At 37.9% G+C, this 15,610-nt stretch overlaps 2 protein-coding genes across 2 annotated transcripts; one reads left to right on the top strand and one right to left on the bottom strand.

Annotated features, from left to right (window-relative positions):
* Window positions 1-1,135: 1,135 nt before the first annotated feature.
* Window positions 1,136-4,347, top strand: LOC143858568 (glutathione S-transferase F13-like). The gene is made up of 3 exons (XM_077369270.1): window positions 1,136-1,405; window positions 1,537-1,585; window positions 3,723-4,347. Exons 1-3 carry the CDS (start codon window positions 1,256-1,258, stop codon window positions 4,169-4,171), a joined length of 648 nt encoding a protein of 215 aa, XP_077225385.1. The 5' UTR covers window positions 1,136-1,255; the 3' UTR covers window positions 4,172-4,347.
* A 2,753-nt stretch (window positions 4,348-7,100) lies between these two features.
* LOC143858648 (glutathione S-transferase F13-like) lies at window positions 7,101-11,467 on the bottom strand. The gene is made up of 3 exons (XM_077369382.1): window positions 11,243-11,467; window positions 11,070-11,113; window positions 7,101-7,728 (listed from the first exon to the last, which is right to left on the bottom strand). The coding sequence occupies exons 1-3, from the start codon at window positions 11,390-11,392 to the stop codon at window positions 7,275-7,277; spliced, it is 648 nt and encodes a 215-aa protein (XP_077225497.1). The 5' UTR covers window positions 11,393-11,467; the 3' UTR covers window positions 7,101-7,274.
* Between the last annotated feature and the right edge of the window lie 4,143 nt (window positions 11,468-15,610).

Raw genomic sequence — 15,610 nt, forward strand, 5'->3', positions numbered from 1 at the left:
GACCGCTTAAGGCCGGCGAATTTAGATCTGTTCCGTTTCTCAAGAGAGGTCGTCTAGGGAATGACGTGATATAGACTATTTGTGTCATCACTTTCTATACACTCAATTTTTGTATCCTAAATGTATATATCCTTAGAAGAGTGATTTCAGCCTAGGATGACAGGGACGGGGACTACCACTCCTGGTGCACCCTGCATGTGAACCACCTGAGCCGTTCGGCTCACATGCATGGTGCATATATATATATATATATATATATATATATATATAGAGAGAGAGAGAGAGAGAGAGAGAGAGAGAGTGTATGTGTGGTAGTCCCGATAGTAGAGGTGCTTTCATAGGCATCATATTTTTTTGGTAGGTAAGGTGGGGTTGAGCCTTCGACCTTCTGGTGGAAGGACAAAACCTTGAACATTAATTACTATGGGGAAGGATTGTCTCGGATCAATACCGGGACCCAACAAACAAACTCCTAATGGGAATGATGGGATCCTCTTTAATTTGGATTGATTCTTTTGTCACATTGTGTCACCATATTTTTGGTAGGGAAGCGGGGTTGAACATTCGACCACCATTACTATGGGGAAGTGATAAGTTTGCTGTTTGGCCGTATTTCTTTCGTGGGTCATCCCCTCTAGTGTATTTATGACTCTTCTTTTCACACTACAAGTGTGTGGCTCAGGAAAGAAAACGAGGCAAATTTATGACCTTCAACTTGGGAAAATGTAATTCAACAAGAGCATGATCTGAGTTACATCACATGCAAATCTAACGGTCATCTATTCACCATTCCAAGCTGGGTCCACCGTCTCTGCACCCACCAGATCAATGGTGACGATCAATTTTAGGATCCTAGTGGGGAACTTCCTAATGGACCCCCATGCATAAGATAAAGACCCAGAAAAATAGCTTTCGCTGGCAGAACCCTAAATAAGCTTGATTATAAGGACTTAGGATCATGTGATCAAGGTGCTCTAAACAGATCAAGACCATAGATGTAAACAAAATCCATAAGTGGGTCCCACTAAATAAATACCTTTTAGGAAGGAGCATAAAAGTGACTTTCCTTTTAAGCATTTCTCAATTGCCTTTTATAGTTGGAAAATTCTAGAAAAGAAGAAAAATTAGGGGTCAAAATTAGATATTTCTCTCTGTATAAAGAGACCTCTCTCTCACACACACTCAGAACTAGAAAACCATTTCTCTCTTAGTTTGAGAATACAGAGAAAAAAAATAAAAAAACTCAAGAATTTTCATGGCGTTGAAGGTTTATGGAATTCCCATGTCCACGTGCACCGCACGTGTTCTTTCATCCATCTACGAGAAGGAAGCTGATTTTCAGATCGTGCCCGTTAATCTCCAGGCCGGAGAACACAAGCAACCATCCTACCTTGCCACAAAAAATGTATGTTCCGCGTCTGTCCCTAGCTTTATCTCCATTTTTTTGGTTTTATTTGTGGGGGTCGGAATTGATATTTCCACACCTTTTAATAAGATTTTTTTTTTACCTTTTGTTCTCTGTTTTGGGTTCTGAAGCCGTTTGGTCAGATCCCGGCGCTTGAGGACGGAGATCTCACGCTCTTCGGTTAGTCTCTCTCTCTCTCTCTCTCTCTCGTGTTTTGATAAATGCATGAACTGAACTTGTCTTTTCCTCTCTCTTTAATAGTATTTTGATAATGGCACGAACTGAACTTGTCTTTTTATTCTTAATTGGCTTGTGTGAGCTTTTTGGGAATTGTAAGAGCTTTTGACAGCCGGTTAAAACAATAAAAGACAAGGTGAGTTGTGTCATTATAAAAACATGGAATTGCAAACATCAGCAGCCTAATATATATATATATATATATATATATATATATATATATATATATATGAGGAAAATGATTGTGAGCTTGAAGCTCATATAGCTTATATGATCTTGAGGGCCCAAACACATGGGTCCCACATTTTTTGTGATGATCCAAACCATTCATTTGCAAGGCCCCATCATAGATAGGGTGTATGCCAAAATCAGATCCATTGGATAATCCTAACCCTTCCAAAAGCGGAGGAAAAAAATGGGCAGATTTGTGGCAAACGGTGTCTCTCCATTTTGCCCTCCACATTTGGATGGGTTAGGATGATCCTATGAAGTCGATTTGTTGTACACATCCTATCTATGCAAAGGCCTTTCAAATGAATGCTTTGGATCATCCTAACAATGTGGGCCCACATGTGTTTGGGCCCTCAAGCTCATATAAGCTATATTTTGATAAAGCATAGTGGGAGTCGCAATATCTTTTAAGAGATAGTTAAAAATGTGTTAGAGAAGGTGATTCGTGGCTTTATCAAAACATGGTGTTAGCCAGTACCTTTATTTATCAGAATATCATTATTTTAGGATGGACATGATGGGAACTTTATTTTTGCACAACAGAAAAATGATGGTGTTTACCAATACTTCATTACTACTCGGAGGGACATCTATTTTTGGCTACTGATATTGGCGTTGTTTTGATAACTGCACTAGAGCACCTTGTCTTTTTGTCTTTTTAAATTGGTTGGAGTACTTTTTTGGAATTGTAATAACCTTTGATAGCTGTTTTTAAATAATAAAAGACATGGTGTATTAACCCTAATTAAATGATTTAACTAAGCCACGTGTGCTTAATACACACCCATCCTTTTAGGTGACTGACATTAAGCCACGTGTGCTTTTATTGTAATCTCAACTACTCCTCTGACTTTAGTACATCGAGTGTGTCAGTTCTCAACAAAGTTCAATAAATAACATACAATTATTTCTAATCGAGTGGCTAGGATGGTACGATCCTGCCATGGGAGATCAGATGAATGGCTACTTTCCCTCATTTATGTGCCACTGTACTATTTCATTTCCCTTTTGTTTCGTTTGGTTGCAAGTAATTTTGTGGAAAAAAGGAGGAGACAAGGGAGGGGATAAGCATTTATTAGACAGTAGTGTTATTATGAGTGGAGAGAGAGGAAAGAGTGATAAAGAGAGAGCACAATTCCCTGGAAAATTACATGGGAGACTTCCAAGGTAATGCTGATGTCACCTCCCCTCCATTACGTGCATGCTTCCTTATAACGTGATTTGACGTGAAAAGTGAAATAACATAAAAAAAAACGTCAAAAAGACGATTTTTTGATGTTAAATCACCTTTGGGAAATGATTTCAACACAAACATGTTTTGATACAAGAAGCTCATGTTTCTTGTCTTTTATATTTAAAGAGCTGTAAAAGGATTTTTACTATATGCCCAGAAAGCACTTACCTGACCATTAAACGCTAAAAGACAAACCTTCCATTTGTTGGGCCACAAGGTAAACAGGTGGGACCCTAACAATCATTTCCATAGAATGATCCTAACCCTCCGATATATAGATGGACAGCACATTACTATCTAGATGCATATTATTCACAGTTGTTAGTCATTTTTACTAACAATTGATCTCGATCCAACATGGCTTAAAGGCATCCTCATTACATTTATTTGTTTCTACTGATTACAATTAGAATCTTGCATTAGCTCAAATATGAACTAGGCTCATACATTACAATTTTTATTCATTTTTTATCCGAATTCTCTGCATATCTATGTATCCTTTTTTCATTTCCTTTAAGAGAGCAAGATAACTTAATGAAGTGTTCAGATTTCTCAAATATTGCACCAACAACATCATCTTATTTAGAATTTATACTAATAATTGACCTTGATCAGAATCTCGCGCGATCACCAAGTACGTGGCGACTAAGTACAACAAGGGTACTGATCTTTTGAGGCTAGGCAACCTCAAGGAATCGGCGATGGTCGGAGTGTGGTTGGAAGTGGAGGCACAAACCTACAATCCGCCCATCTCCACCATAGTATACCAGTTGGTCATATTACCTAAGTATGGTGGAACCCCAAAAGAGGAGGTGATCAAGGCGAACGAGGAGAAACTCGCTAAGGTTTTGGACGTTTACGAAGAGAGGCTGTCAAAGAGCAAGTACCTCGCCGGAGATTTCTACAGTCTCGCCGACCTGCACCACGTCCCTTACACTTACTACATGATGAAGACTCCCAAGGCATCCCTCATAAACTCGCGCCCTCACGTGAAGGCATGGTGGGAGGATATCACTTCTAGGCCCGCGATCAAGAAGGCCACTGAGGGCATGACCCTCGCTTGAGTTACAGGGTTCTGGGTTTGGGTTTAGGACTTAGTTTTTATAGGACTCTCATGAATAAAAAGGACCGAGTTATTTAGTTTGTTTATGTTCACGGTTATCGACTCTTTAGGTTGATTTCTCTACTACTATTTCTATGCCAGTTCATAATATATTTTGGTATTCCCCCCTTTTCAGCATTTATCCCTTTTCTTTTCACAATTCATAGGATAGTGATATGAGTATAATTAATTTAGAGGGATAGCATAAAAAATTGGAAATACCTCCCACCTTCTACAGGAGCGGCTCTGTCTGAGTATTTTATCTACCGTGAGCTTCAATAATTTATGATGATTTCTTCAAACAAGTTGTGCGTAGCCGTATAGTCCAGTATTTTTCAAAAAGTACTGTGCGGCCCACTTCATAGGATGATCTCTACTATCAATTTGTTGGGCCACAATGTAAATAGGATTTGCCCCCAAAACATTTCTGTAATGTGCAGTCCCTCTAAAGATTGGGGTTTTAGGATCATCCTATGGAAATGATTTTTGGGTCATGTTGTTTATTTTTCAAAAAAAAAAAAAAAAACATATTTATGTTGTGGGGAGTGGCGGAGCCAGGATTTATGCATTAGGGGGGCAAGCTTATGCAGGCTTATACAAAAGGGGGGCAGCCCTTCTAATTTTAGAGGGGGCTGGGCCAAATGAGTTGGGCCTATTAAGGATTTGGCCCAACTCAACAGGGGCAACTAGTTGCCCTGCCCCTCTTATGCTACATGTAGCTCCGCCCCTGGTTGTGGGCCAACAAGTGGACGGTTTAGATCATCCTATGAAGTGGGCCGTGAAATACTTTTGAAAAATATACTCCACTATACGGCCACACACAATATAAAAGTTCCATAAATTGAAGGTCACTCTAAATAAAAATTGAATAGGTTTGGCTGAACTAATCTTTTTGTCTGAAAAAATAGGAAACTTTAGAAATGTCGTTCTTTTTCGAACTTCCTTTACAAGTTGTTGCAAACCAGGGCCTAAGGGCCTCTTTCTGTACCACCTAAATGTTTCTTTCTTCACCATAAGATTATGGAAAACACTTCCTATTGAAAATAAAGAAGAAAGTAGAATTGACAGACGATTTGGTCAATTCCAAAACTCACTTGTCTTTTGCGAATGTGTCACAACTTGGGATTATATTTATCTTCCGAACAAAATCTGGTTTTGCTGGCAGCTTTGGAAATGATATCGTATTAAGCAAATCATTTTCGCAAACGGGGGCATGAATGCTACTGTTATGTTCATAAAATAGATTCTTCAATGAGGAAGCTTCTTGCCTGTGTTACTTGTGTCCTCGAGGCTCGAGCTATGGTGCCTCACATGCACTGCTCAAGAGGAAAGAGAGAGAGTAATTTCGTTTGGGAGACTGCACCAATTCAAGAGTCGTTTGGAATAAGATGTTCTGCTGCTTTATTCATGACTAGTTCTTTAAATACAACTCAGGAAATAGTTCCTAAAAAACAGAACAACCCACTAAGGATTCTTGGACTCGTCTACAATTCGTAACAGAACCAACAAATACGTGATTTATTCTCATCTGCAGTAACCTCTTAGCAGCCTCAAACAGAACAACCCACACGAGCACATATCAGCTACTTTAGAAACCATTAAGGCCAATTTTCTTTTAGGCCCTGTTTGTTTAAGTTTGTGCCAGCCAATTGTGAGCCTAAAACCAATTATTGGACTCAAATTTACGTTTGATTTTGAGCCCAATAATTGGTTTTGATCTCACAACCGGTTGGCATAATCTCAAACGAACATAAGATTTTGACAATCGATTTTGGGTCAAAGCCTATAATTGGAATCTAAATCACGCTTGAATTTTTGCCTCTCGAAAGATATTTTTACAGTGATTTGCTAAAGAATTCTCAAAGGGGAGTTGAGGGTTCAATTATACTGGTACAAATGGGTTCAATTATACTAGTACAAATGCATAGGATCCCATCAAAACTCCTAACTTAAGCGTGCTTGGGCAAGAGAAGTGTTAGGATGGGTGGCCTACTGGCTAGTCCTCTCGTTGCACCCTTATCCCTCTTTTCTTTCAAAAAAGAAAAAAAGAAAAAAAAATAAAAATCAAAGTGCAGTGCCACCATGTTGGCCGAAATATTGTTATTCAATGGTGTACCGGATTTTGGCCGAAATTTTCTTGTGAGGGCCGAAATGCATACCGAAACTGAAATTAGATTGTTCTGCAACCTTGGTCAGAGGCAAGGTTTGAAATTTTGATTTCGTAATGCATTTCGGTCTTCACCAAACCCAAAATTTCAGCCAAAATTTGCCGAAATCTATTCCATGGCTATTTTTTCTCCGACCTTATTTCAATCGAAATTTCGAAATTTTGGCAATTTTGGTAATTTCAGTTGAAATCTCGGAATATTATTAAATAATTATAAAAAATTCAGATTTTTGGGTGAAATTCTTAAAATTTCGGACGAAATTTCAGGATAAACGAATTTCGGTTGAAATAAACTATAGTTTCGGGTTTAGTCGATTTCGATTTTGTTATCTACAGATTTCGGATTTCCCATAACATAAATATGTTGTGACCCAAAAATCATTTCGATAGGATGATCCTAAAACCCCAATCTTTAGGGGGACTGCACATTATAGAAATGTTTTTGGGGCATTGTGGCCAAACAAATTGATTGTAGGGAACTAGGGATCATCCTATGAAGTGGGCCACACAGTGCTTTTCGAAAAGTACTGGACTATACAGCTACGCACAACTTGTTTGGAGAAATCGTCATAAATTATTGAAGTATGTCGTTCACGGTACATACAATATTCATACAGAGCCGCTCTTGTATAAGGCTGGAGGTATTTCCAATTTTTGATGTATCCCTCTAAATTAATCATACTCATATCATTAACCTATAAATTGTGCAAAGAAAGGGGATAAATGCTGAAAAGGGGGGAATACCAAAATATATTATGAACTAACTTAGAAACAATAGTAGAGTAATAAACCAAAAAGGTTCATAACCATGAAGGTAAACAAACAAAACACTCGGTCCCTTTATTCATGACAGTCCTATAAAAACCAAGTCCTAAACCCAAACCCAGAAACCTACAACTCAAGCGAGGGTCATGCCCTCAGTGGCCTTCTTGATCGCGGGCCTAGACATGATATCCTCCCACCACGCCTTCACGTGAGGGCGCGAGTTTATGAGAGATGCCTTGGGAGTCTTCATCATGTAGTAAGTGTAAGGGACGTGGTGCAGGTCGGCGAGACTGTAGAAATCTCCGGCAAGGTACTTGCTCTTTGACAGCCTTTCTTCGTAAACATCCAAAACCTTAGCGAGTTTCTCCTCGTTCGTCTTGATCACCTCCTCTTTTGGGGTTCCACCAAACTTGGGTAATATGACCAACTGGTATACTATGACAGAGATGGGCGGGTTGTAGGTTTGCGCCTCCACTTCCAACCACACTCCGACCATCGCAGATTCCTTGAGGTTGCCTAGCCTCAAAAGATCAGTACCCTTGTCGTACTTGGTCGCAACGTACTTGGTGATCGCACGAGATTCTGACCATAGGATCGAGATCAATTGTTAGTAAAAATAAATAAATAACAATTGTGAATAGGCTAATATTGGCACTGGCATCGATATATTATAAGGAGGAAGGGCTGTTTCACTGTCCACGCCTAAGTGGCAGCCCTCCCCTTCCTCCCTCGAGTCTACATGGCAACGTAATTTCCTACATTGCAACACATTAACAAAATGCTTTAATAAGAGGAATGATAGATTCAAGTGTGCCCTTGTAAAAACCAGCTACAAGGGCGCCTTCATTGGTTAAATCACAAGAAAGTGCATTGACAAGGGCACAAAACAATTATGGAAATGGCGTTGAAAACTATAAAATTAAATGAACAATAATTTGCTTGTAAGGACCAATAAAAGCGGGGTTTTTTGTAACTTGCAAGGCCGCCCTTCAGTCTATCATTCCTCTTTTAATAATTGCACAAACTCAGCTTCCCTTTTTCTATGAGAGCTTTCTACGAATTGAAATAACCTTCTATGGCTGTTTAAATATTAATAGAGAGGATGAGTTAGTGCTATTATCAAAACATGATAATGCAAATACCAATAGCTAAGTGAATAAATAATATGCGTCTCGATAGTTAGACAGGACAAGATTTTATTTCTATTCATTGAAAGCACAATTAAAAGAGGATACCCTAAGGCCATGTTTGGTGACCCTGAAAATTTATTCTGCACAAAATCTCAAGCCTCTCCCTCTCCTACCCTCTCTACCACTCGCTCGTGGTAAAGTAATATTTCATGGAAATTTTTTTCATTATTGCTAAATATAGCCTAAAGGGCCTGTTTAGATGTAGGAAAAGAAATTCCCTGGCTAATGAATTTTGAAGGTTTGGTTAGCTCATTTTGTATAGAATTTTTTTTCCATATTCTGTTCCTTTTGGACGTAAAATCGGCGTAAGACAAATTTAATTCAATGAAAAATTAGTAATAAGACAAATTTAACACACATTTTTAAGTAAAAAACTGGACTTGAAAATTGTTTAACACCCCTTTTACGTCCAAAAAACTGGACCCATAGTTAAAAAAAAATAGCTACTGACATTGGGATGCCATATTTTATAGTTGCACTAACTCACTTTGTCTTTTACCATTTAACCTGCTGTGAAAGCTTATCAAAACTCCCAAAAAAATACCATAACAAATTTGTCGTGCTTTAAAAGAAAATTGCTAACCTAATTAGGCCCTGGAATCTTTAAGCCATTGATTTTTGCACGCCTCAATATTAGAACAAGATATGTTTGGCATTAGACTTTGACCCACTATGTAATGTAACCCTCTAATGATATCAGCACAACCATTTTTTATTAATTGCACTAACTAGCTCTCAAAGATTTTTATGGTTCCCAAAAAGCTCTCACAAGCCTATTAGAAAAAAAAAGACAAGCTAAGATTGTTCAATTATTAAACCATGGTTGTGCTGATATCATTGGCCTAGTACATCACAAGCCAAGATAGAAAACCATTCACCTCTAATTGGGCCCCATCTCTCACTCGCTGTTAAAAGAATAAATTCTATCTTAAATCACTCTTCCATGGCAGGATCGTATTGCGATATTTCATCTCACGGCAGACAAATCAGATCATCGTAGCCGCTCGATAAGAAATACTCTAACGTTTTGTACAGTTTGGGAAGGGGTTTTTATTGATTAAAAAGAAGAATCTACTTCAACCGATATGGCCTTAGGCACGGCCATACATAACATATGGCCTTAGGCACGGCCATACATAACATAGAAATCACACTTGGATAGGGTTAGGCAGACCCCGACCTGAACTCGAAGAACCAAACCCACTTTCTTATATATTTGAAGTTGTTGAGAACTAACATGCTCCTTGTACTAAAGTCAGAGGAGTGGTTGTGATTAAAAATAAAAGCATACGTGGCTTAATATCAGTAACCTAAAAGAATGGGTCTGAAAACGACAAGGTGCTTTAGTGCAGTTATCAGAACAATGCAGTGCAATATCAGTAGCCTAAAATAGATGTCCCTCTAAGGAAATAATGAAATATTTGTTGGTAAAGTTACTTTTTCTCGTGTGCAAAAATAAAGTTGTAAAATTTAGAAATATTTTTTCTTTCCAAACTTCCCATCAATTCCACCTCTTTCCATCCTAAAATTTTATATTCTGATAAATTAAGGTATTGACACCCCTTCTTTAACACTTTTTTAACCATCTCTTAAAAGATATCGCCACTCCCACAAAGCTTTTCAAAATAAAGATTTTAAATGATGTGTGGTCGTATGAACCCGTATTTCTTAAAAAAAGAAAAAAAAACCTGTACAGCCTACTTCATAGGATGATCCAAACCGTTTCATTTGATTGGTTTCAATGTAAGTAGGTTGTGGCCCCACAAAATGATCCTCCGACTACAAATTATGGAAACATATCTGTTTGGTTGCCTTTTGTTGAGAAAAATAGAAGGGAATGTAATTCTCCTGATTCGCTGAAGGGTGTTTGGTAGGGAATTTGGCGAAATTGGGGAGTTTGACTACCGGGGATGTCGGGCGCTTGTCGGTGACGTGGAACCCTCAAAATTCGCTTGATGAATTTCTCCAAATTGAAGAAAAAAGGGGAGAAATTCTCAGGCAAATCTTATCTTCTGAGTTTTATTGGAAAGTGGCAAATCTTATCTTCATGAGTTTATTGGAAAGTGGCAAATCTTGGCTAAACCAAACAACATCTTTTAAATTTGCTCTCAATCTCTCCATTGACTGATTTTTTTTTATTTGCTTTTAATCTCCCTTTAACTTCTTCTTCTCCAAATCCTCCCAACATCTACCAGTATCCAAATGGAGATGAGTTTTGGGGAAAACATACTTACATTGTGGCCCTACAAATGAACGATTTGGATCATCCTATGAAGTGGGCCATATGATTCATACGGCCACACATTATATAAAATCTCATCAATATATGGTCGTGGAGATATCAGTCTCCTAAATTAATGGCAAAGGGCTGTAAATATCAAATAAAGACGAGATCCTAGCTTGTGACGTATGCACATGAAAACAAGTACTCTCCCATTGTAAATTAAAAACTAAAAAACCAAAAATAAATTGGGCTGCTGATATTTGCAATCCCATGTTTTTATAATGACACAACTCACCCTGTCTTTTATTGTTTTAACCGGCTGTCAAAAGCTCTTACAATTCCCAAAAAGCTCACACAAGCCAATTAAGACGGAAAAGACAAGTTCAGTTCGTGCCATTATCAAAATACTATTAAAGAGAGAGGAAAAGACAAGTTCAGTTCGTGCAATTATCAAAACACGAGAGAGAGAGAGAGAGAGAGAGAGAGAGAGAGAGAGAGAGAGAGAGAGAGAGAGAGCGTGAGATCTCCGTCCTCCAACGCCGGGATCTGACCAAAAGGCTACAGAACCAAAAACAGAGAACAAAAGGTAAAAGAAAAATCTTATTAAAGGGTGTGGAAATATCAATTCCGATCCCCCAAATAAATAAAAAATGGAGAGATAAAGCTAGGGTCAGACGCGGATCATACATTTTTGGTGGCAAGGTAGGAGGGTTGCTTGTGTTCTCCGGCCTGGAGATTGACGGGTACGATCTGAAAATCAGCTTCCTTCTCGTAGATGGATGAAAGCACACGTGCAGTGCACGTGGACATGGGAATTCCATAAACCTTCAACGCCATGAAAATTCTGGAGTTTTTTTCTCTCTGTAATCTCAAACTCAGAAAAAAATGGTTTTCTAGTTCTGAGTGTGAGAGAGAGAGAGAGGCCTATATTTAAAGAGAGAAATAACTAATTTTGATCCGTATTTTTCTTTTTTCCTTTTTGACTTTTTCACGTAGAAAATCTTTTTTCTTCTTTTCTAAAATTTTCTAACTTTAAAAAGGCAATTGGGAAATGCTTAAAAGGAAAGTAACTTTTATGCTCCTTCCTAAAAGGTATTTAGTGGGACCCACTTATGCCTTTTGTTTACTTGATCTAGGGGTGTAAACGGATCGAATTCGAATAGGATATGGCTATATCCGAATTCAATTACACTATACACTATCTGAATTTGGATTCGGATTCGAATTTGACGGATATTTAATATCTATTACTGAATTCGTATTCACCGGATATTGTTCGAATTCGGATATTATCCGTATCCGTTTATCCGGTAAATTCGAACATTTTATTGCAACACTTTATCTTTCTTCTCCTTCTTACTCCTCGAATGAATTTTCCAAACCCTAAAACCAGACCTTTACCTTCTCTTTACAAAATTAACTCTCAAACCCTAAAATATATGAGATCATCTTCTTCCTTTTGAAACAAAAGCAGAGAGAGAGAGAGGCGGTGGGGATGGATGATGGTGTTGGTAGTGGTTTTTGGGTTTTTTTTTTTGTGTGTGTGTATATTAGGGGTGTAAACGGATCGAATTCTGAGTGGATATGGCTATATCCGAATTCGATTACAATATACACTATCTGAATTCGGATTCGGATTCGACGGATATTTAATATTTATTACCGAATTCTTATCCGCCGGATACTGTTCGAATTCGGATATTATCCGTATCCGTTTATCCGGTAAATTTGAACATTTTATTGCAGCACTTGATATTTTTTCTCCTTCTTGAATGAATTTTCCAAACCCTAAAATTAGACCTCTACATTCTCTTCACAAAATTAACTCTCAAACCCTAAAATATATGAGATCCTCTTCTTCCTTTTAAAACAAAGGCAGAGAGAGAGAGAGAGAGAGAGAGAGAGAGAGAGAGAGAGAGAGGGAGGCAGTGGTGATGGATGATAGTGTTGGTAGTGGTCTTTGGGTTTTTTTTTTTTTTTTTTTTTTTTTTTTATATAATGGAATGGGTTTGAGCTATTTTGATGGAATGGGTTTAGGCTATTTTTCTTTTCTTTTAGAAACAAAAGATAGTGTGTCATTACTAAAAATAAATATTAATGATATTATTAATAATAAATAAAAAGGATTTACTTCTCGGATTCGGATGTTAAACGGATCGGATATACCATTTACCAGATTCGCATCCGCTAAGAGCCGGATATCTCATAAACGGATTCGGATAATATCCGTTTGAAACGGATTCGGATAATATTCACTTTAAACGGATTCGGATGCGACGGTAATCGAATTTCCGAATATCCATTTACACCCCTATTATATATGATGGAATGCGTTTGGGCTATTTTGAACAAGGGAAGTGTGGGTGCTGATTGTGGAAGATGAAGAGAAATGGGGATGGAGATGGGGATTGGGTTAGAGAAGGAGGTGACTGGCGGTGATAGAGGTGGCTGTGAGAAGGTGGAGAGGGGAGGCGGTGGATTTTGGTGGGGTTGGAGGCACCAAGGAATGCCGAAGATGGTGTCTCAGCCTCTTCCTTTATCCCCTCTCTTCCTTCTCCTTGCAAACTTTAGAAGTCTCATCTTTTAATTGCATTCTGGGTTTTTATATAACCCTAAGTTGGACAATTGATCTGAGCCGTCCATTTACCATCAATGACCTAGATGGCCTTTTTGCTTTAGAATTCTCAAGAAACTATGACATCTTCTTTCAATCACCATCATCCATTTATCTCTTTCATTCTACAGCCCACATTTGTCGCTTCATAAAGAAGCCATGTCAAACTCCAAGAATGCCCTTAAAATGAGAGATTACTTCATTTCCTACTCAAAACACTTTTTGTTTTTTTTTTCTAAAAGAAAAATTCACTTTTCTTTTAGAAACAAAAGATAGTGTATCATTACTAAAAATAAATATTAATGATATTATTAATAATAAATAAAAAGGATTTACTTCTCGGATTCGGATGTTAACTGGATCAGATATACCATTTACCAGATTCGCATCCGCTAAGAGCCGGATATCTCATAAACGGATTCAGATAATATCCGCTTGAAATGGATCTAGATAATATTCGCTTTAAATGGATTCGGATGTGGACGGTAATCGAATTTTCAAATATCCATTTACACCCCTAGTGATCTGATTAGATATGTGGATCTCCTCATACTTTCGGCAAGTTTAATGGTCTTGATATGTTTAGAACACCTTGATTAGATGATCCTAACTTTTTTAGAAAATATTTTTCTTTTCTAGAATTTTCTAACTTTAGAAGGCAATTGGGAAATGCTTAGAAGGAAAGTCACTTTTATGCTCCTTCTTAAAAGGCATTTAGTGGGACCCACTTATGTCTTTGTGTACTTGATCTTATTAGATCTATGGTCTTGATCTGTTTAGAACACCTTGATCGCACGATCCTAAGTCCTTATAATCAAGCTTATTTAGGGTTCTGCCAATGAAAGCTAAATTGTTGATTTTTCCGGGTCTTTATCTTATGCATGGGTCCATTGGGAAGTTCCCCACTAGGATCCTAAAATTGATTGTCACCATTGATCTGGTGGGTGCAGAGACGGTGGACCAGCTTGGATTGGTGAATAGATGACCGTTAGATTTGCATGTGACTGTAACTCAGATCATGCTCTTGTTGAATTACATTTTCCCATGTTGAAAGTCATAAATTTGCCTCGTTTTCTTTCCTGGGCCACACGCTTGTAGTGTGAAAAGAAGAGTCATAAATACACTAGAGGGGTTGACCCACAAAAGAAATACGGCCAAATATATCACTTTCCCATAGTAATGGTGGTCGAAGGTTCAACCCCAGCTTACCTACCAAAATATGGTGACACAATGTGACAAAAGAATCAAACCAAATTAAAGAGGATCCCATCATTCCCATTAGGAATTCGTTGGGTCCAATTTTTATTCCGGCGATATTTGAGAATCACCGTCAATACCTCAGTGTAGATCCGGGATAATCCTTCCCCATAGTAATGTTCAAGGTTTTGTCCTTCAACCAGAAGGTCAGAGGTTCAACCCCATCTTACCTACCAAAAAAATATGATGACTAAGAAGGCACCTTTACTATTTTCCAAAGAACAAAGAATTAGGACTACCACTTTCCATTTATATGCACCATGCATGTGGGCCGAACGGCTCAGGTGGTTCACTTGCAGGGCGCACCAGGAGTGGTAGTACCTGTCCCTGTCGTCCTAGTCTGAAATCACTCATCTAAGGAAATATACATTTAGGATCAAGGTTTAAAATTTCAAAATTTCGGTCGAAATCTGGTACTGAACCGAAAAGATTACTTTATTCAATATTAAATTTCGGTAATTTCGGTGAAATATTAAATTAATTTAAAAAAAACAGGTTTTTTGGGTGAAATTTCGGAAATATCAAAATTTCGACCAAAATTCCAAAATCTCAGCCGAAATAATATACTGTTTCGGTTTTCCGTCATTTCGGTGTCGGTCTCCACCGAAATCCGAAATTTCGTACATCAATTTCGGCCTATCCCTGTCATCCTAGTCTGAAATCACTCTTCTTATAGGATACAAAAATTGAGTACATAGAAAGTGATGACACAAATAGTCTATAAAAACGTGATTCCCTAGATTAGTTAGAACATTTATAATGGCCCCACAAGTAGATTCAATTATTCAGATTGATTAGGTGGTCCACAAATTTGACATTGTTTTGGGCCAAACATTTAATTACCTATTTAGAATTGGTTTTTTATTTTCCTAATTTTTAAGAACTTTCCAAGCTCCCCTCACTCCCATGTTTGGTCACCATGAAAAAAGATTCCATGCAAAATTTGGTTTGGTCCCCCTAAGAGATGGACAGGAGATGGTGAGACTTGAGTGTGCCCACACCATGAAAACATATTCAATGGAATATTCGTTCTGTAAATGGGCATATGAGGGAGATAGGACAAAAAAAATTAAATATTTAGGAAGGAAATTATATCGATAACTGCACTAAACCATCTTGTCTTTTCTTTTTAAATTGGCTTGTGAGAGCTTTTTAGGAGCTGTAATTACTTTGACAACTCTTTA

The sequence above is a fragment of the Tasmannia lanceolata genome, unplaced genomic scaffold (assembly GCF_043159265.1).
Source record: "Tasmannia lanceolata isolate RefF3 unplaced genomic scaffold, GAP_Taslan_0.1 ptg000002l, whole genome shotgun sequence".
Classification (NCBI taxonomy): Eukaryota; Viridiplantae; Streptophyta; class Magnoliopsida; order Canellales; family Winteraceae; genus Tasmannia; species Tasmannia lanceolata.